Consider the following 18,994-nt stretch of genomic DNA (forward strand, 5'->3'; position numbering starts at 1 on the left):
TTGTGCACTGATACATGGTCTCACATTTTTATCTATTCAGCTGCTGTGTGATGCACACCAGTGGTCCTCACTGCGCAATGTTAAAAGAAAGGCTTCATTTTTATCAGCTGGTTTTCACATAGGCCAAACATCTCTAAGGATATTTCTCCATTGTCTATAAATACATGTCAACAACATGTAGCAACAACTACTACTGATTCATACATGTCCATCACTTTGGATGAGTGCATGTTTTTTTGCACACTGTCATCCTGTGCACTGTTCCAGCATGATTAGACCTTAGCGATGAACCTTGTTGCCAAAAAGCAAAGCCAGTGGGAGCAACATCTTCCAGAGCTAAAGCTCCGTTCACCAGCACTACTGGTGAGCCTTGTCTATAACAATGCCATGTTTACATCACATACCAAATGTAGTCATTTTTTTTAAATTAACAGAATGATATATAGGATGTGATACTGATTACATAGTACTGATCCTCACCTGAGTACATTTTGTTTTATAATTTCCCTGAGGTCCAGAACATCTCCATCATAATGATCATATCTTGTTTGGGGATGCTGCCCTGCCACACAGTTTGTAGGCCTCAAAAACCTGTTGATCTCAGTACACCTGCAGATTCAAGGAGACATACTTTTACAGGTGACAGTATGTACTAAAGTATATGTAATTTAAACTTTTTTCATAACATTATGAAGTTGTGTGATATGCGAGTGAGAGATTATGACAAACATCCAGAAAAGTCTTGTGATCATGCAGTCATGTCTGAAACTTCTCCCACACCGAGTGCAAGACAGGGTGGAAAAACCCTTTAATTCATAGTGTTCTTGTTGCAGTGAAACGCTAAAAGATTTAAAACAAAAAATAAGGGCACATAAAGTGACACTGCTTGCTTTTTGCAAACTACTTTCACAAAAAGCCCATTATGGATTATGCTCAAGTACACTGTTGTGTAAAATTTACTTTAGTAAATTTACTTGTTTCATGCTTGGTCATGCAAGTTCTGTAAGTGAGTGAAAATAATTCCACAATTTTTTTAGACATTTTTAGACACTCTAAGCTTTTTGAAAAAGAAAATGATCAAATTGTAACACAGAGTGTGGTCAGACTGCTTTTGTTACACACAAATACCTGTACACATTTGTAAATCTTAGTTTACGCTAAGAGATCAGAGGAGAAGGGTGGAGTGCCCACTCCAGGTCAGGGATGAGTTCCTCCTCCAAGTGGAAGAGTTTAAGTATCTCAGGGTCTTGTTCACGAGTGATGGGAGAAGGGAGCAGGAGATCGACAGACAGATTGGTGCTCTCAATTTACTGGTCAATCTACGTCCCTACCCTCACCTGTGGTCACGAGCTGTGGGTAGTGACTGAAAGAACAAGACTGCAGATACAAATGGCTAATATGAGCTTCCTCAGAAGCGTGGATGTCCTCTCCCTTAGAGGGGAGGCCAAGTGGCTTCTTTCCACATGGAAAGAAGCCACTTGAGGTGGTTCGGGCATCTGAGAAGAACACCTCCTGGGGTGAGGTGGTCCGGGCATGTCCCACTGAGAGGAGGCCCCCGTGCCTTGGTGTTCCCCCAAACAAGCTGAAGGAGGTGGGTGGGGAGAGGGAGGTCTGGGCTTCTTTGCTTGGGCTGCTGCCCCCGTGATCCGCGATCCAGTAGAGTTGAGTATGTGGGTTACGCCCATTAAAAACTTGCCAGATTTTCTAATACAATACCAAACAGCACATTCTGCTATTCACTCTTGCTTTGAGCTTTGATACCCAGGTGCTCCAGTCATGTTCCTGATTGATACAAGTTTGATTTACTGAATACTAGCTAAGCAATCTAAGCAATCTACAGAATCTACAGAATCAACAAATTTCTTCCAGTCAGCGAATGCTGCATATAATTTTATTTTTTGCTTGTTGCAACGTGCATAAAATTAAAAGGTTAAAACTAATGAAACTAGTTTTGAATTTTTTTTTTCAGTTGATTCAATTTTATATCATGAAATATGCAGAAAAAATAGAATTGGGCTGAAAGGTCTAATGCTTCATAACGTATTCAGGTTGTGTATCATATTTTTTAAAAGTAACTAAGTAAGAAAGTAACAAATTACTTACAAAAATAAGCAATCAGTAAAGTAATGGGATTAATTTCTTGGAGAAGTAATCAGTAATTAGTAAATAATTACTATTTTCAAGTAACTTGACCAACACAGGGTATTACCGTATGAAGTGGCAGATGTTAAAGAAACTGTTCGGCTACATGTCCAGTAGGTGGTGCAGACGACTGTCAGGATCCACTAATTCACCACAGTCAGAGTCTTTTGGATTACCTCTGCATCAGCTGAAGGAGTTAGTTTATTTAGTTTTTTGGTTATGTCATAGAATAAAAAGGCCCACATTTTGGAAGGATTTAAGCCCATAAATAAACAGCAGAAATATCCATGTATAGAAAACCTTTTTCTATTAGAAAAAATTCTAATAATGTATAGATACATATCAATACTCAATAACTCATTGTTCCACTTACAATAGCTGTAAGTGCAGCTTACCATGACTTGAGTGTTATCTCACACATCAACCACGGTAAAGCGTGTTATAGACAAGCCAGCCCACTGTGACCATTTCATGCTTTGCCTCTTTCAAAGTGTGAAATATACATGCATGCAAAAATTGCAGTAAGCTGTGGTTACAGCAGAGGGAGACATTTTATTTCAAGCCAAAGTGAAAAGAACCACAGGAAAGCATTTAAAAATGAAATTATTAACACATTTACAATTAAATATACATCAGCTGCCTAGCACTGCTCTGCTCACTACTGTGATATGGAGTTGCACACAAGTGTTTCTGTTTGCAACACTTTGCAAGATGTTGAAAGAGATGGAAGGAAAGATCTTACTGTGAACTAGCTCCGGCCTTGAGTTGAATTATTTCTTCAAGAAGTCACTTGGATGAGTGACGAAATGTTTCTCCCACACATAGGGTTTTAGATAGCACCTCCTCTCCTGACTTAGCTTGTTTTTGTTTGTTATTTTGGCCTGTGTTCACCAGGGAGTTAAGTTTTCAGTGGAGACAAATAAACCACCGTTCACTTAATAAATAGTTTTTTCTTCCCAAACCGTCACTTCCTTTTTAACCCTTATGCTACGTTCCTGTACCCCTAGACTGGGGCGTAACACATCTGAAATGAAAAGCCTGTAAACGTGTGTTCCAGCCTCCTGACTTTGCTGGCACTCGGTCTTCATACTCGACTCCAGATCTGGACTTGTGTTGAACTCGACTGAGGTGGTCTGATCAGACACAGCGCTGCTGTTTGCTGCAGCTGTCCAAAAATCACAGACAAAGTCAGGAATGTTTTTACCTCGTCTAGCTGCTCTGTGTGTGTGTCTGTGTGTGTGTGTGTGTGTGTGTGTACAGGTCACATGACAGCACAGCATTTTCTACCCACAGTTTGAACTGAGCAAGAAATAACAAATGTATTTATTCAACTTACAGACAATAAAAAAAACAAACAGAAATCAGTGTAAAATTTAATAACTTTTATTGATGTTAACTTTTTTAAAAGTTATTAAAAAGAAAACCCCAACAGAAAAACCCCTCTGAGCAAGCACTTGGCGACAGTGGGGAAGAAAAACTCCCTTTTAAGAGGGAGAAACTTCCGGCAGAACCAGGCTCAGTGAGGGGACAGCCATCTGCCGCGACCGTTCCAAGGGGTTATCACAATTTTTTTCTACAATGCATCAACCTTGTTTTGTCTCCTGGTGAAACAAAACAGTCGGCCTATAGATGAGAAAAACCGACGTATGCAACTTGGCTTCTTCGAAAGTTTGGCTGCCTCTTCTATGAAAATTTTAACAATCGTATTGTCGACTGTTGGTTCATTTAATTCCATGTTTTGCAGAACTACTTCTGCCTCTTGCCACTGTTTACACAGGGCTTTGAAAATCACCTTCTCAAAGTTTTTGAACTTCCTTAAGGGGATTTGATCAATTTCATCCCTGATTTTAGCCCAGATTTTTTCACTAAGCCTCTTGTAGATGGTTAAAACGCTTTCTGGACTTATGACTTTACCTGATTTTTTTATAACCCGCTTAACTAGTTCTTCCATACATGTTTCCACAAAAAATCGGTATTTTTCTTTGTTTTGAGACAATTCATCCTTTGCTACCAAAGGGTGTTTTTTGAATTGATTTTGCATGCTGGCTTCATGTTGAGCCGAGGATTTCTTTGGGGTTACATCATTTTCCAAAGAGGTTCCTGCTTTATCTACAGCCTGCGTGGTGTCACGGTTTTTCTTGTCTATTGGAGTTCTGGGCTCGTCAGATGTATCAATGATATTTGTGGCAACATTTTCTGCTGTGTTGTTCACGTTGACTGTTGTTTTCTGTTGTTCAGGAGCTGTCTGTGTCTCCTTTGAGGCCACTGTTGTTGTGATGTTTTCTGTGATGTTGATCAAATCCCTTGTTTTCTGTAGAATCACAGCCTTAATGTGATCTGCCAGCGATGCATTATCCTCTGAGTTTTCAGGTGTTTCCATGGTATTTTGGATATTAGTGATAAGTGTGGCACCAGCGGAATTTTCTGCTGTGCTGTTCACGTTGACTGTTGCTTTCTGTAAAATAACAACTGGCACACAGATTAGATTTCCCATGATGCGGTCACCTGTGTTAGAGGTCTGTGCAAGTTCAGGAGCTGTTTCTGTCTCCTCTAAGGCCACTGTTGTTGTGCTATTTTCTGGGATGTTTAACAAATCCATTGCTTTCTGTAGAATCACAGCCTTAATTTGATCTGCCAGCGATGCATAATCCTCTGAGTTTTCAGTTGTTTCCGTGGTATTTTGGATATTAGTGATAAATGTGACATCAGCGGAATTTTCTGCTGTGCTGTGCAAGTTGGCTGTTGTTTCCTGTGAAATATGAGCTGGCATTTCCGTGTTGCGGTCAACTGTGTTAGAGGTCTGTGCAAGTTCAGGAGCTGTCTGTGTCTGCTTTAAGGCCACTGTTGTTGTGCTAGTGACAGCAGTGTCCTGGCAAAACCTCAGTTCTGCACCTGCTGACAGTGAGCATAGGGCAATGACATTATCTACAAAATTACATAGCCTTCCTATGGTGGCATTTTCGGCGTAATCAGACCGCAACTGTTGCCACTGCTCATGTGTAACATTATTTAGCAATTCCTCTAGCAGTGGCCTAACATCATTTGCAGGAGTGGAATGACTCCTGACATTGTCTGGATTGCTCCTAGCTGTGTTGTTGTCCATTTTGCTTCAATATCTATTTGTTTGCTGTTAATGTCTTCTCTCTGTTTGTTAAAGCGAGCGTTAGAAAAAACAGAGTTGCAGAGGGCTATTTATAGGTTTTTGTCTGTATGACGTCTTTGAAGCCCCGCCCACTTCAAGTGTGACGTCTTTGAAGCCTTTGATCTAAGCCCCGCCCACTTCGAGCAAAAAAAGAATGCGCTCGGAGAGTGTGGTTTGTTTGTCTCTCTCTCTCTCTCTCTCTCTCTCTCTCCCCCCCCCCCCCCCCCCCCAAGCTTCATCACAGCCTCCCATAATAATAACTTTAGTAATGGTAGCAGTTAAAATATTGTCTGGTTTCATTTGGAACAACGATAGTTGTTTCGTTTATCGTTGATTGTTGATCTATTACAGTCGACCAGGTGACAACAATCACGTTGAAAAATCATTTATTTATAGTTGGCCGGAAACTAAAGCTGCTGTCACTTGGACTATTCCGTAGCACCCACCCGAGTAGTCGTCCTCGTCCCTGCACTGCACGTCGATCTCAGGTAAGAATGTATTTATTTAGTCATTGTTTGAATGCTGAATTTGGAAAAACAGTCAAGATTGCTTGATATTTATAGTCTATTAAAATGTATATTATAGTATATTTAAAATGTGGGGAAAATTTCTCAATAGAAATGTCTAAAATATCATAATTTGGTTCCCAAGTATAAATAACATTTAAAGCTATCTTGGACAGAAGGAAAAGAGTATGTATTTCTTAGAAAACGCGAAATCTGCACAAACATAACATTTTCATGTCATAATGTTCTTTCTGTTATAAAGCTATATTAGCAAAGGTGCTGTAAAGTTGTTAGCAGTGTGTCAGCTTGGTGACCTGCCACAGAGTACCTTTGTGACGTCATTCGCTATGCTCCAGATCGGATGGGTGGTGCAGGACGCCCGACGACTCTCATCTATATACAATTCCCAGCAGCAGACAACTCCAACATTCTGTATTTAATATTTGAATATATATTTTTTAATTTTCTGTCTGTGTGCCAAGGTGAGCTATGCACCTGTTTATTGTTACCTGCTGTGTCTCATGTTAAGAAAACATGTATGGTCAAAATAAAAACACTAGCTTTTAGTGTACAGGATGGATGTGAATGTTAGTGAACAAAACAGGCCTGCTGTATATCAGATGATGTGTATATTCTTAATGTTTTTATGCTTACAAAACGCTACTCAAGTTTCTTTTAAAGTTTTTGCTTGCATTTCCTACACAAATGTCAAAATAATAAAAAATCTTTGTGCACTGATACATGGTCTCACATTTTTATCTATTCAGCTGCTGTGTGATGCACACCAGTGGTCCTCACTGCGCAATGTTAAAAGAAAGGCTTCATTTTTATCAGCTGGTTTTCACATAGGCCAAACATCTCTAAGGATATTTCTCCATTGTCTATAAATACATGTCAACAACATGTAGCAACAACTACTACTGATTCATACATGTCCATCACTTTGGATGAGTGCATGTTTTTTTGCACACTGTCATCCTGTGCACTGTTCCAGCATGATTAGACCTTAGCGATGAACCTTGTTGCCAAAAAGCAAAGCCAGTGGGAGCAACATCTTCCAGAGCTAAAGCTCCGTTCACCAGCACTACTGGTGAGCCTTGTCTATAACAATGCCATGTTTACATCACATACCAAATGTAGTCATTTTTTTTAAATTAACAGAATGATATATAGGATGTGATACTGATTACATAGTACTGATCCTCACCTGAGTACATTTTGTTTTATAATTTCCCTGAGGTCCAGAACATCTCCATCATAATGATCATATCTTGTTTGGGGATGCTGCCCTGCCACACAGTTTGTAGGCCTCAAAAACCTGTTGATCTCAGTACACCTGCAGATTCAAGGAGACATACTTTTACAGGTGACAGTATGTACTAAAGTATATGTAATTTAAACTTTTTTCATAACATTATGAAGTTGTGTGATATGCGAGTGAGAGATTATGACAAACATCCAGAAAAGTCTTGTGATCATGCAGTCATGTCTGAAACTTCTCCCACACCGAGTGCAAGACAGGGTGGAAAAACCCTTTAATTCATAGTGTTCTTGTTGCAGTGAAACGCTAAAAGATTTAAAACAAAAAATAAGGGCACATAAAGTGACACTGCTTGCTTTTTGCAAACTACTTTCACAAAAAGCCCATTATGGATTATGCTCAAGTACACTGTTGTGTAAAATTTACTTTAGTAAATTTACTTGTTTCATGCTTGGTCATGCAAGTTCTGTAAGTGAGTGAAAATAATTCCACAATTTTTTTTAGACATTTTTAGACACTCTAAGCTTTTTGAAAAAGAAAATGATCAAATTGTAACACAGAGTGTGGTCAGACTGCTTTTGTTACACACAAATACCTGTACACGTTTGTAAATCTTAGTTTACGCTAAGAGATCAGAGGAGAAGGGTGGAGTGCCCACTCCAGGTCAGGGATGAGTTCCTCCTCCAAGTGGAAGAGTTTAAGTATCTCAGGGTCTTGTTCACGAGTGATGGGAGAAGGGAGCAGGAGATCGACAGACAGATTGGTGCTCTCAATTTACTGGTCAATCTACGTCCCTACCCTCACCTGTGGTCACGAGCTGTGGGTAGTGACTGAAAGAACAAGACTGCAGATACAAATGGCTAATATGAGCTTCCTCAGAAGCGTGGATGGCCTCTCCCTTAGAGGGGAGGCCAAGTGGCTTCTTTCCACATGGAAAGAAGCCACTTGAGGTGGTTCGGGCATCTGAGAAGAACACCTCCTGGGGTGAGGTGATCCGGGCATGTCCCACTGAGAGGAGGCCCCCGTGCCTTGGTGTTCCCCCAAACAAGCTGAAGGAGGTGGGTGGGGAGAGGGAGGTCTGGGCTTCTTTGCTTGGGCTGCTGCCCCCGTGATCCGCGATCCAGTAGAGTTGAGTATGTGGGTTACGCCCATTAAAAACTTGCCAAATTTTCTAATACAATACCAAACAGCACATTCTGCTATTCACTCTTGCTTTGAGCTTTGATACCCAGGTGCTCCAGTCATGTTCCTGATTGATACAAGTTTGATTTACTGAATACTAGCTAAGCAATCTAAGCAATCTACAGAATCTACAGAATCAACAAATTTCTTCCAGTCAGCGAATGCTGCATATAATTTTATTTTTTGCTTGTTGCAACGTGCATAAAATTAAAAGGTTAAAACTAATGAAACTAGTTTTGAAATTTTTTTTTTTATTTGATTCAATTTTATATCATGAAATATGCAGAAAAAATAGAATTGGGCTGAAAGGTCTAATGCTTCATAACGTATTCAGGTTGTGTATCATATTTTTTAAAAGTAACTAAGTAAGAAAGTAACAAATTACTTACAAAAATAAGCAATCAGTAAAGTAATGGGATTAATTTCTTGGAGAAGTAATCAGTAATTAGTAAATAATTACTATTTTCAAGTAACTTGACCAACACAGGGTATTACCGTATGAAGTGGCAGATGTTAAAGAAACTGTTCGGCTACATGTCCAGTAGGTGGTGCAGACGACTGTCAGGATCCACTAATTCACCACAGTCAGAGTCTTTTGGATTACCTCTGCATCAGCTGAAGGAGTTAGTTTATTTAGTTTTTTGGTTATGTCATAGAATAAAAAGGCCCACATTTTGGAAGGATTTAAGCCCATAAATAAACAGCAGAAATATCCATGTATAGAAAACCTTTTTCTATTAGAAAAAATTCTAATAATGTATAGATACATATCAATACTCAATAACTCATTGTTCCACTTACAATAGCTGTAAGTGCAGCTTACCATGACTTGAGTGTTATCTCACACATCAACCACGGTAAAGCGTGTTATAGACAAGCCAGCCCACTGTGACCATTTCATGCTTTGCCTCTTTCAAAGTGTGAAATATACATGCATGCAAAAATTGCAGTAAGCTGTGGTTACAGCAGAGGGAGACATTTTATTTCAAGCCAAAGTGAAAAGAACCACAGGAAAGCATTTAAAAATGAAATTATTAACACATTTACAATTAAATATACATCAGCTGCCTAGCACTGCTCTGCTCACTACTGTGATATGGAGTTGCACACAAGTGTTTCTGTTTGCAACACTTTGCAAGATGTTGAAAGAGATGGAAGGAAAGATCTTACTGTGAACTAGCTCCGGCCTTGAGATGAATTATTTCTTCAAGAAGTCACTTGGATGAGTGACGAAATGTTTCTCCCACACATAGGGTTTTAGATAGCACCTCCTCTCCTGACTTAGCTTGTTTTTGTTTGTTATTTTGGCCTGTGTTCACCAGGGAGTTAAGTTTTCAGTGGAGACAAATAAACCACCGTTCACTTAATAAATTGTTTTTTCTTCCCAAACCGTCACTTCCTTTTTAACCCTTATGCTACGTTCCTGTACCCCTAGACTGGGGCGTAACACATCTGAAATGAAAAGCCTGTAAACGTGTGTTCCAGCCTCCTGACTTTGCTGGCACTCGGTCTTCATACTCGACTCCAGATCTGGACTTGTGTTGAACTCGACTGAGGTGGTCTGATCAGACACAGCGCTGCTGTTTGCTGCAGCTGTCCAAAAATCACAGACAAAGTCAGGAATGTTTTTACCTCGTCTAGCTGCTCTGTGTGTGTGTCTGTGTGTGTGTGTGTGTGTGTGTGTGTGTGTGTACAGGTCACATGACAGCACAGCATTTTCTACCCACAGTTTGAACTGAGCAAGAAATAACAAATGTATTTATTCAACTTACAGACAATAAAAAAACAAACAGAAATCAGTGTAAAATTTAATAACTTTTATTGATGTTAACTTTTTTAAAAGTTATTAAAAAGAAAACCCCAACAGAAAAACCCCTCTGAGCAAGCACTTGGCGACAGTGGGGAAGAAAAACTCCCTTTTAAGAGGGAGAAACTTCCGGCAGAACCAGGCTCAGTGAGGGGACAGCCATCTGCCGCGACCGTTCCAAGGGGTTATCACAATTTTTTTCTACAATGCATCAACCTTGTTTTGTCTCCTGGTGAAACAAAACAGTCGGCCTATAGATGAGAAAAACCGACGTATGCAACTTGGCTTCTTCGAAAGTTTGGCTGCCTCTTCTATGAAAATTTTAACAATCGTATTGTCGACTGTTGGTTCATTTAATTCCATGTTTTGCAGAACTACTTCTGCCTCTTGCCACTGTTTACACAGGGCTTTGAAAATCACCTTCTCAAAGTTTTTGAACTTCCTTAAGGGGATTTGATCAATTTCATCCCTGATTTTAGCCCAGGTTTTTTCGCTAAGCCTCTTGTAGATGGTTAAAACTCTTTCTGGACTTATGACTTTACCTGATTTTTTTATAACCCGCTTAACTAGTTCTTCCATACATGTTTCCACAAAAAATCGGTATTTTTCTTTGTTTTGAGACAATTCATCCTTTGCTACCAAAGGGTGTTTTTTGAATTGATTTTGCATGCTGGCTTCATGTTGAGCCGAGGATTTCTTTGGGGTTACATCATTTTCCAAAGAGGTTCCTGCTTTATCTACAGCCTGCGTGGTGTCACGGTTTTTCTTGTCTATTGGAGTTCTGGGCTCGTCAGATGTATCAATGATATTTGTGGCAACATTTTCTGCTGTGTTGTTCACGTTGACTGTTGTTTTCTGTTGTTCAGGAGCTGTCTGTGTCTCCTTTGAGGCCACTGTTGTTGTGATGTTTTCTGTGATGTTGATCAAATCCCTTGTTTTCTGTAGAATCACAGCCTTAATGTGATCTGCCAGCGATGCATTATCCTCTGAGTTTTCAGGTGTTTCCATGGTATTTTGGATATTAGTGATAAGTGTGGCACCAGCGGAATTTTCTGCTGTGCTGTTCACGTTGACTGTTGCTTTCTGTAAAATAACAACTGGCACACAGATTAGATTTCCCATGATGCGGTCACCTGTGTTAGAGGTCTGTGCAAGTTCAGGAGCTGTTTCTGTCTCCTCTAAGGCCACTGTTGTTGTGCTATTTTCTGGGATGTTTAACAAATCCATTGCTTTCTGTAGAATCACAGCCTTAATTTGATCTGCCAGCGATGCATAATCCTCTGAGTTTTCAGTTGTTTCCGTGGTATTTTGGATATTAGTGATAAATGTGACATCAGCGGAATTTTCTGCTGTGCTGTGCAAGTTGGCTGTTGTTTCCTGTGAAATATGAGCTGGCATTTCCGTGTTGCGGTCAACTGTGTTAGAGGTCTGTGCAAGTTCAGGAGCTGTCTGTGTCTGCTTTAAGGCCACTGTTGTTGTGCTAGTGACAGCAGTGTCCTGGCAAAACCTCAGTTCTGCACCTGCTGACAGTGAGCATAGGGCAATGACATTATCTACAAAATTACATAGCCTTCCTATGGTGGCATTTTCGGCGTAATCAGACCGCAACTGTTGCCACTGCTCATGTGTAACATTATTTAGCAATTCCTCTAGCAGTGGCCTAACATCATTTGCAGGAGTGGAATGACTCCTGACATTGTCTGGATTGCTCCTAGCTGTGTTGTTGTCCATTTTGCTTCAATATCTATTTGTTTGCTGTTAATGTCTTCTCTCTGTTTGTTAAAGCGAGCGTTAGAAAAAACAGAGTTGCAGAGGGCTATTTATAGGTTTTTGTCTGTATGACGTCTTTGAAGCCCCGCCCACTTCAAGTGTGACGTCTTTGAAGCCTTTGATCTAAGCCCCGCCCACTTCGAGCAAAAAAAGAATGCGCTCGGAGAGTGTGGTTTGTTTGTCTCTCTCTCTCTCTCTCTCTCTCTCTCTCTCCCCCCCCCCAAGCTTCATCACAGCCTCCCATAATAATAACTTTAGTAATGGTAGCAGTTAAAATATTGTCTGGTTTCATTTGGAACAACGATAGTTGTTTCGTTTATCGTTGATTGTTGATCTATTACAGTCGACCAGGTGACAACAATCACGTTGAAAAATCATTTATTTATAGTTGGCCGGAAACTAAAGCTGCTGTCACTTGGACTATTCCGTAGCACCCACCCGAGTAGTCGTCCTCGTCCCTGCACTGCACGTCGATCTCAGGTAAGAATGTATTTATTTAGTCATTGTTTGAATGCTGAATTTGGAAAAACAGTCAAGATTGCTTGATATTTATAGTCTATTAAAATGTATATTATAGTATATTTAAAATGTGGGGAAAATTTCTCAATAGAAATGTCTAAAATATCATAATTTGGTTCCCAAGTATAAATAACATTTAAAGCTATCTTGGACAGAAGGAAAAGAGTATGTATTTCTTAGAAAACGCGAAATCTGCACAAACATACCATTTTCATGTCATAATGTTCTTTCTGTTATAAAGCTATATTAGCAAAGGTGCTGTAAAGTTGTTAGCAGTGTGTCAGCTTGGTGACCTGCCACAGAGTACCTTTGTGACGTCATTCGCTATGCTCCAGATCGGATGGGTGGTGCAGGACGCCCGACGACTCTCATCTATATACAATTCCCAGCAGCAGACAACTCCAACATTCTGTATTTAATATTTGAATATATATTTTTTAATTTTCTGTCTGTGTGCCAAGGTGAGCTATGCACCTGTTTATTGTTACCTGCTGTGTCTCATGTTAAGAAAACATGTATGGTCAAAATAAAAACACTAGCTTTTAGTGTACAGGATGGATGTGAATGTTAGTGAACAAAACAGGCCTGCTGTATATCAGATGATGTGTATATTCTTAATGTTTTTATGCTTACAAAGCTCTACTCAAGTTTCTTTTAAAGTTTTTGCTTGCATTTCCTACACAAATGTCAAAATAATAAAAAATCTTTGTGCACTGATACATGGTCTCACATTTTTATCTATTCAGCTGCTGTGTGATGCACACCAGTGGTCCTCACTGCGCAATGTTAAAAGAAAGGCTTCATTTTTATCAGCTGGTTTTCACATAGGCCAAACATCTCTAAGGATATTTCTCCATTGTCTATAAATACATGTCAACAACATGTAGCAACAACTACTACTGATTCATACATGTCCATCACTTTGGATGAGTGCATGTTTTTTTGCACACTGTCATCCTGTGCACTGTCCCAGCATGATTAGACCTTAGCGATGAACCTTGTTGCCAAAAAGCAAAGCCAGTGGGAGCAACATCTTCCAGAGCTAAAGCTCCGTTCACCAGCACTACTGGTGAGCCTTGTCTATAACAATGCCATGTTTACATCACATACCAAATGTAGTCATTTTTTTTAAATTAACAGAATGATATATAGGATGTGATACTGATTACATAGTACTGATCCTCACCTGAGTACATTTTGTTTTATAATTTCCCTGAGGTCCAGAACATCTCCATCATAATGATCATATCTTGTTTGGGGATGCTGCCCTGCCACACAGTTTGTAGGCCTCAAAAACCTGTTGATCTCAGTACACCTGCAGATTCAAGGAGACATACTTTTACAGGTGACAGTATGTACTAAAGTATATGTAATTTAAACTTTTTTCATAACATTATGAAGTTGTGTGATATGCGAGTGAGAGATTATGACAAACATCCAGAAAAGTCTTGTGATCATGCAGTCATGTCTGAAACTTCTCCCACACCGAGTGCAAGACAGGGTGGAAAAACCCTTTAATTCATAGTGTTCTTGTTGCAGTGAAACGCTAAAAGATTTAAAACAAAAAATAAGGGCACATAAAGTGACACTGCTTGCTTTTTGCAAACTACTTTCACAAAAAGCCCATTATGGATTATGCTCAAGTACACTGTTGTGTAAAATTTACTTTAGTAAATTTACTTGTTTCATGCTTGGTCATGCAAGTTCTGTAAGTGAGTGAAAATAATTCCACAATTTTTTTTAGACATTTTTAGACACTCTAAGCTTTTTGAAAAAGAAAATGATCAAATTGTAACACAGAGTGTGGTCAGACTGCTTTTGTTACACACAAATACCTGTACACGTTTGTAAATCTTAGTTTACGCTAAGAGATCAGAGGAGAAGGGTGGAGTGCCCACTCCAGGTCAGGGATGAGTTCCTCCTCCAAGTGGAAGAGTTTAAGTATCTCAGGGTCTTGTTCACGAGTGATGGGAGAAGGGAGCAGGAGATCGACAGACAGATTGGTGCTCTCAATTTACTGGTCAATCTACGTCCCTACCCTCACCTGTGGTCACGAGCTGTGGGTAGTGACTGAAAGAACAAGACTGCAGATACAAATGGCTAATATGAGCTTCCTCAGAAGCGTGGATGGCCTCTCCCTTAGAGGGGAGTGGCTTCTTTCCACGTGGAAAGAAGCCACTTGAGGTGGTTCGGGCATCTGAGAAGAACACCTCCTGGGGTGAGGTGATCCGGGCATGTCCCACTGAGAGGAGGCCCCCGTGCCTTGGTGTTCCCCCAAACAAGCTGAAGGAGGTGGGTGGGGAGAGGGAGGTCTGGGCTTCTTTGCTTGGGCTGCTGCCCCCGTGATCCGCGATCCAGTAGAGTTGAGTATGTGGGTTACGCCCATTAAAAACTTGCCAGATTTTCTAATATAATACCAAACAGCACATTCTGCTATTCACTCTTGCTTTGAGCTTTGATACCCAGGTGCTCCAGTCATGTTCCTGATTGATACAAGTTTGATTTACTGAATACTAGCTAAGCAATCTAAGCAATCTACAGAATCTACAGAATCAACAAATTTCTTCCAGTCAGCGAATGCTGCATATAATTTTATTTTTTGCTTGTTGCAACGTGCATAAAATTAAAAGGTTAAAACTAATGAAACTAGTTTTGAATTTTTTTTTTCAGTTGATTCAATTTTATATCATGAAATATGCAGAAAAAATAGAATTGGGCTGAAAGGTCTAATGCTTCATAACGTATTCAGGTTGTGTATCATATTTTTTAAAAGTAACTAAGTAAGAAAGTAACAAATTACTTACAAAAATAAGCAATCAGTAAAGTAATGGGATTAATTTCTTGGAGAAGTAATCAGTAATTAGTAAATAATTACTATTTTCAAGTAACTTGACCAACACAGGGTATTACCGTATGAAGTGGCAGATGTTAAAGAAACTGTTCGGCTACATGTCCAGTAGGTGGTGCAGACGACTGTCAGGATCCACTAATTCACCACAGTCAGAGTCTTTTGGATTACCTCTGCATCAGCTGAAGGAGTTAGTTTATTTAGTTTTTTGGTTATGTCATAGAATAAAAAGGCCCACATTTTGGAAGGATTTAAGCCCATAAATAAACAGCAGAAATATCCATGTATAGAAAACCTTTTTCTATTAGAAAAAATTCTAATAATGTATAGATACATATCAATACTCAATAACTCATTGTTCCACTTACAATAGCTGTAAGTGCAGCTTACCATGACTTGAGTGTTATCTCACACATCAACCACGGTAAAGCGTGTTATAGACAAGCCAGCCCACCGTGACCATTTCATGCTTTGCCTCTTTCAAAGTGTGAAATATACATGCATGCAAAAATTGCAGTAAGCTGTGGTTACAGCAGAGGGAGACATTTTATTTCAAGCCAAAGTGAAAAGAACCACAGGAAAGCATTTAAAAATGAAATTATTAACACATTTACAATTAAATATACATCAGCTGCCTAGCACTGCTCTGCTCACTACTGTGATATGGAGTTGCACACAAGTGTTTCTGTTTGCAACACTTTGCAAGATGTTGAAAGAGATGGAAGGAAAGATCTTACTGTGAACTAGCTCCGGCCTTGAGTTGAATTATTTCTTCAAGAAGTCACTTGGATGAGTGACGAAATGTTTCTCCCACACATAGGGTTTTAGATAGCACCTCCTCTCCTGACTTAGCTTGTTTTTGTTTGTTATTTTGGCCTGTGTTCACCAGGGAGTTAAGTTTTCAGTGGAGACAAATAAACCACCGTTCACTTAATAAATTGTTTTTTCTTCCCAAACCGTCACTTCCTTTTTAACCCTTATGCTACGTTCCTGTACCCCTAGACTGGGGCGTAACACATCTGAAATGAAAAGCCTGTAAACGTGTGTTCCAGCCTCCTGACTTTGCTGGCACTCGGTCTTCATACTCGACTCCAGATCTGGACTTGTGTTGAACTCGACTGAGGTGGTCTGATCAGACACAGCGCTGCTGTTTGCTGCAGCTGTCCAAAAATCACAGACAAAGTCAGGAATGTTTTTACCTCGTCTAGCTGCTCTGTGTGTGTGTGTGTGTGTGTGTGTGTGTGTGTGTGTGTGTGTGTACAGGTCACATGACAGCACAGCATTTTCTACCCACAGTTTGAACTGAGCAAGAAATAACAAATGTATTTATTCAACTTACAGACAATAAAAAAACAAACAGAAATCAGTGTAAAATTTAATAACTTTTATTGATGTTAACTTTTTAAAAAGTTATTAAAAAGAAAACCCCAACAGAAAAACCCCTCTGAGCAAGCACTTGGCGACAGTGGGGAAGAAAAACTCCCTTTTAAGAGGGAGAAACTTCCGGCAGAACCAGGCTCAGTGAGGGGACAGCCATCTGCCGCGACCGTTCCAAGGGGTTATCACAATTTTTTTCTACAATGCATCAACCTTGTTTTGTCTCCTGGTGAAACAAAACAGTCGGCCTATAGATGAGAAAAACCGACGTATGCAACTTGGCTTCTTCGAAAGTTTGGCTGCCTCTTCTATGAAAATTTTAACAATCGTATTGTCGACTGTTGGTTCATTTAATTCCATGTTTTGCAGAACTACTTCTGCCTCTTGCCACTGTTTACACAGGGCTTTGAAAATCACCTTCTCAAAGTTTTTGAACTTCCTTAAGGGGATTTGATCAATTTCATCCCTGATTTTAGCCCAGATTTTTTCGCTAAGCCTCTTGTAGATGGTTAAAACTCTTTCTGGACTTATGACTTTACCTGATTTTTTTATAACCCGCTTAACTAGTTCTTCCATACATGTTTCCACAAAAAATCGGTATTTTTCTTTGTTTTGAGACAATTCATCCTTTGCTACCAAAGGGTGTTTTTTGAATTGATTTTGCATGCTGGCTTCATGTTGAGCCGAGGATTTCTTTGGGGTTACATCATTTTCCAAAGAGGTTCCTGCTTTATCTACAGCCTGCGTGGTGTCACGGTTTTTCTTGTCTATTGGAGTTCTGGGCTCGTCAGATGTATCAATGATATTTGTGGCAACATTTTCTGCTGTGTTGTTCACGTTGACTGTTGTTTTCTGTTGTTCAGGAGCTGTCTGTGTCTCCTTTGAGGCCACTGTTGTTGTGATGTTTTCTGTGATGTTGATCAAATCCCTTGTTTTCTGTAGAATCACAGCCTTAATGTGATCTGCCAGCGATGCATTATCCTCTGAGTTTTCAGGTGTTTCCATGGTATTTTGGATATTAGTGATAAGTGTGGCACCAGCGGAATTTTCTGCTGTGCTGTTCACGTTGACTGTTGCTTTCTGTAAAATAACAACTGGCACACAGATTAGATTTCCCATGATGCGGTCACCTGTGTTAGAGGTCTGTGCAAGTTCAGGAGCTGTTTCTGTCTCCTCTAAGGCCACTGTTGTTGTGCTATTTTCTGGGATGTTTAACAAATCCATTGCTTTCTGTAGAATCACAGCCTTAATTTGATCTGCCAGCGATGCATAATCCTCTGAGTTTTCAGTTGTTTCCGTGGTATTTTGGATATTAGTGATAAATGTGACATCAGCGGAATTTTCTGCTGTGCTGTGCAAGTTGGCTGTTGTTTCCTGTGAAATATGAGCTGGCATTTCCGTGTTGCGGTCAACTGTGTTAGAGGTCTGTGCAAGTTCAGGAGCTGTCTGTGTCTGCTTTAAGGCCACTGTTGTTGTGCTAGTGACAGCAGTGTCCTGGCAAAACCTCAGTTCTGCACCTGCTGACAGTGAGCATAGGGCAATGACATTATCTACAAAATTACATAGCCTTCCTATGGTGGCATTTTCGGCGTAATCAGACCGCAACTGTTGCCACTGCTCATGTGTAACATTATTTAGCAATTCCTCTAGCAGTGGCCTAACATCATTTGCAGGAGTGGAATGACTCCTGACATTGTCTGGATTGCTCCTAGCTGTGTTGTTGTCCATTTTGCTTCAATATCTATTTGTTTGCTGTTAATGTCTTCTCTCTGTTTGTTAAAGCGAGCGTTAGAAAAAACAGAGTTGCAGAGGGCTATTTATAGGTTTTTGTCTGTGTGACGTCTTTGAAGCCCCGCCCACTTCAAGTGTGACGTCTTTGAAGCCTTTGATCTAAGCCCCGCCCACTTCGAGCAAAAAAAGAATGCGCTCGGAGAGTGTGGTTTGTTTGTCTCTCTCTCTCTCTCTCTCTCTCTCCCCCCCCCCCCCCCCCCCCCCCCCAAGCTTCATCACAGCCTCCCATAATAATAACTTTAGTAATGGTAGCAGTTAAAATATTGTCTGGTTTCATTTGGAACAACGATAGTTGTTTCGTTTATCGTTGATTGTTGATCTATTACAGTCGACCAGGTGACAACAATCACGTTGAAAAATCATTTATTTATAGTTGGCCGGAAACTAAAGCTGCTGTCACTTGGACTATTCCGTAGCACCCACCCGAGTAGTCGTCCTCGTCCCTGCACTGCACGTCGATCTCAGGTAAGAATGTATTTATTTAGTCATTGTTTGAATGCTGAATTTGGAAAAACAGCCAAGATTGCTTGATATTTATAGTCTATTAAAATGTATATTATAGTATATTTAAAATGTGGGGAAAATTTCTCAATAGAAATGTCTAAAATATCATAATTTGGTTCCCAAGTATAAATAACATTTAAAGCTA

At 39.9% G+C, this 18,994-nt stretch overlaps 3 protein-coding genes across 3 annotated transcripts; all 3 read right to left on the reverse strand.

Annotated features, from left to right (window-relative positions):
• Nucleotides 1-3,509: 3,509 nt before the first annotated feature.
• On the reverse strand, nt 3,510-5,458 carry LOC147307246 (uncharacterized). The gene has a single exon (XM_086275259.1). The coding sequence runs from the start codon at nt 5,243-5,245 to the stop codon at nt 3,716-3,718; it is 1,530 nt and encodes a 509-aa protein (XP_086131385.1). The 5' UTR covers nt 5,246-5,458; the 3' UTR covers nt 3,510-3,715.
• A 4,577-nt stretch (nt 5,459-10,035) lies between these two features.
• On the reverse strand, nt 10,036-11,986 carry LOC147307247 (uncharacterized). The gene has a single exon (XM_086275288.1). It carries the CDS (start codon nt 11,769-11,771, stop codon nt 10,242-10,244), a length of 1,530 nt encoding a protein of 509 aa, XP_086131414.1. The 5' UTR covers nt 11,772-11,986; the 3' UTR covers nt 10,036-10,241.
• Nucleotides 11,987-16,544: 4,558 nt separating this feature from the next.
• Nucleotides 16,545-18,354, reverse strand: LOC147307248 (uncharacterized). The gene has a single exon (XM_086275580.1). The coding sequence runs from the start codon at nt 18,280-18,282 to the stop codon at nt 16,753-16,755; it is 1,530 nt and encodes a 509-aa protein (XP_086131706.1). The 5' UTR covers nt 18,283-18,354; the 3' UTR covers nt 16,545-16,752.
• Nucleotides 18,355-18,994: the final 640 nt, after the last annotated feature.

This window comes from Aulonocara sp. 'chitande type north' Nkhata Bay, linkage group LG19 (genome assembly GCF_057382095.1).
Source record: "Aulonocara sp. 'chitande type north' Nkhata Bay isolate Kocher_YH1m ecotype deep benthic linkage group LG19, A_spYH_male_GT1.1, whole genome shotgun sequence".
Taxonomy (NCBI): Eukaryota; Metazoa; Chordata; class Actinopteri; order Cichliformes; family Cichlidae; genus Aulonocara; species Aulonocara sp. 'chitande type north' Nkhata Bay.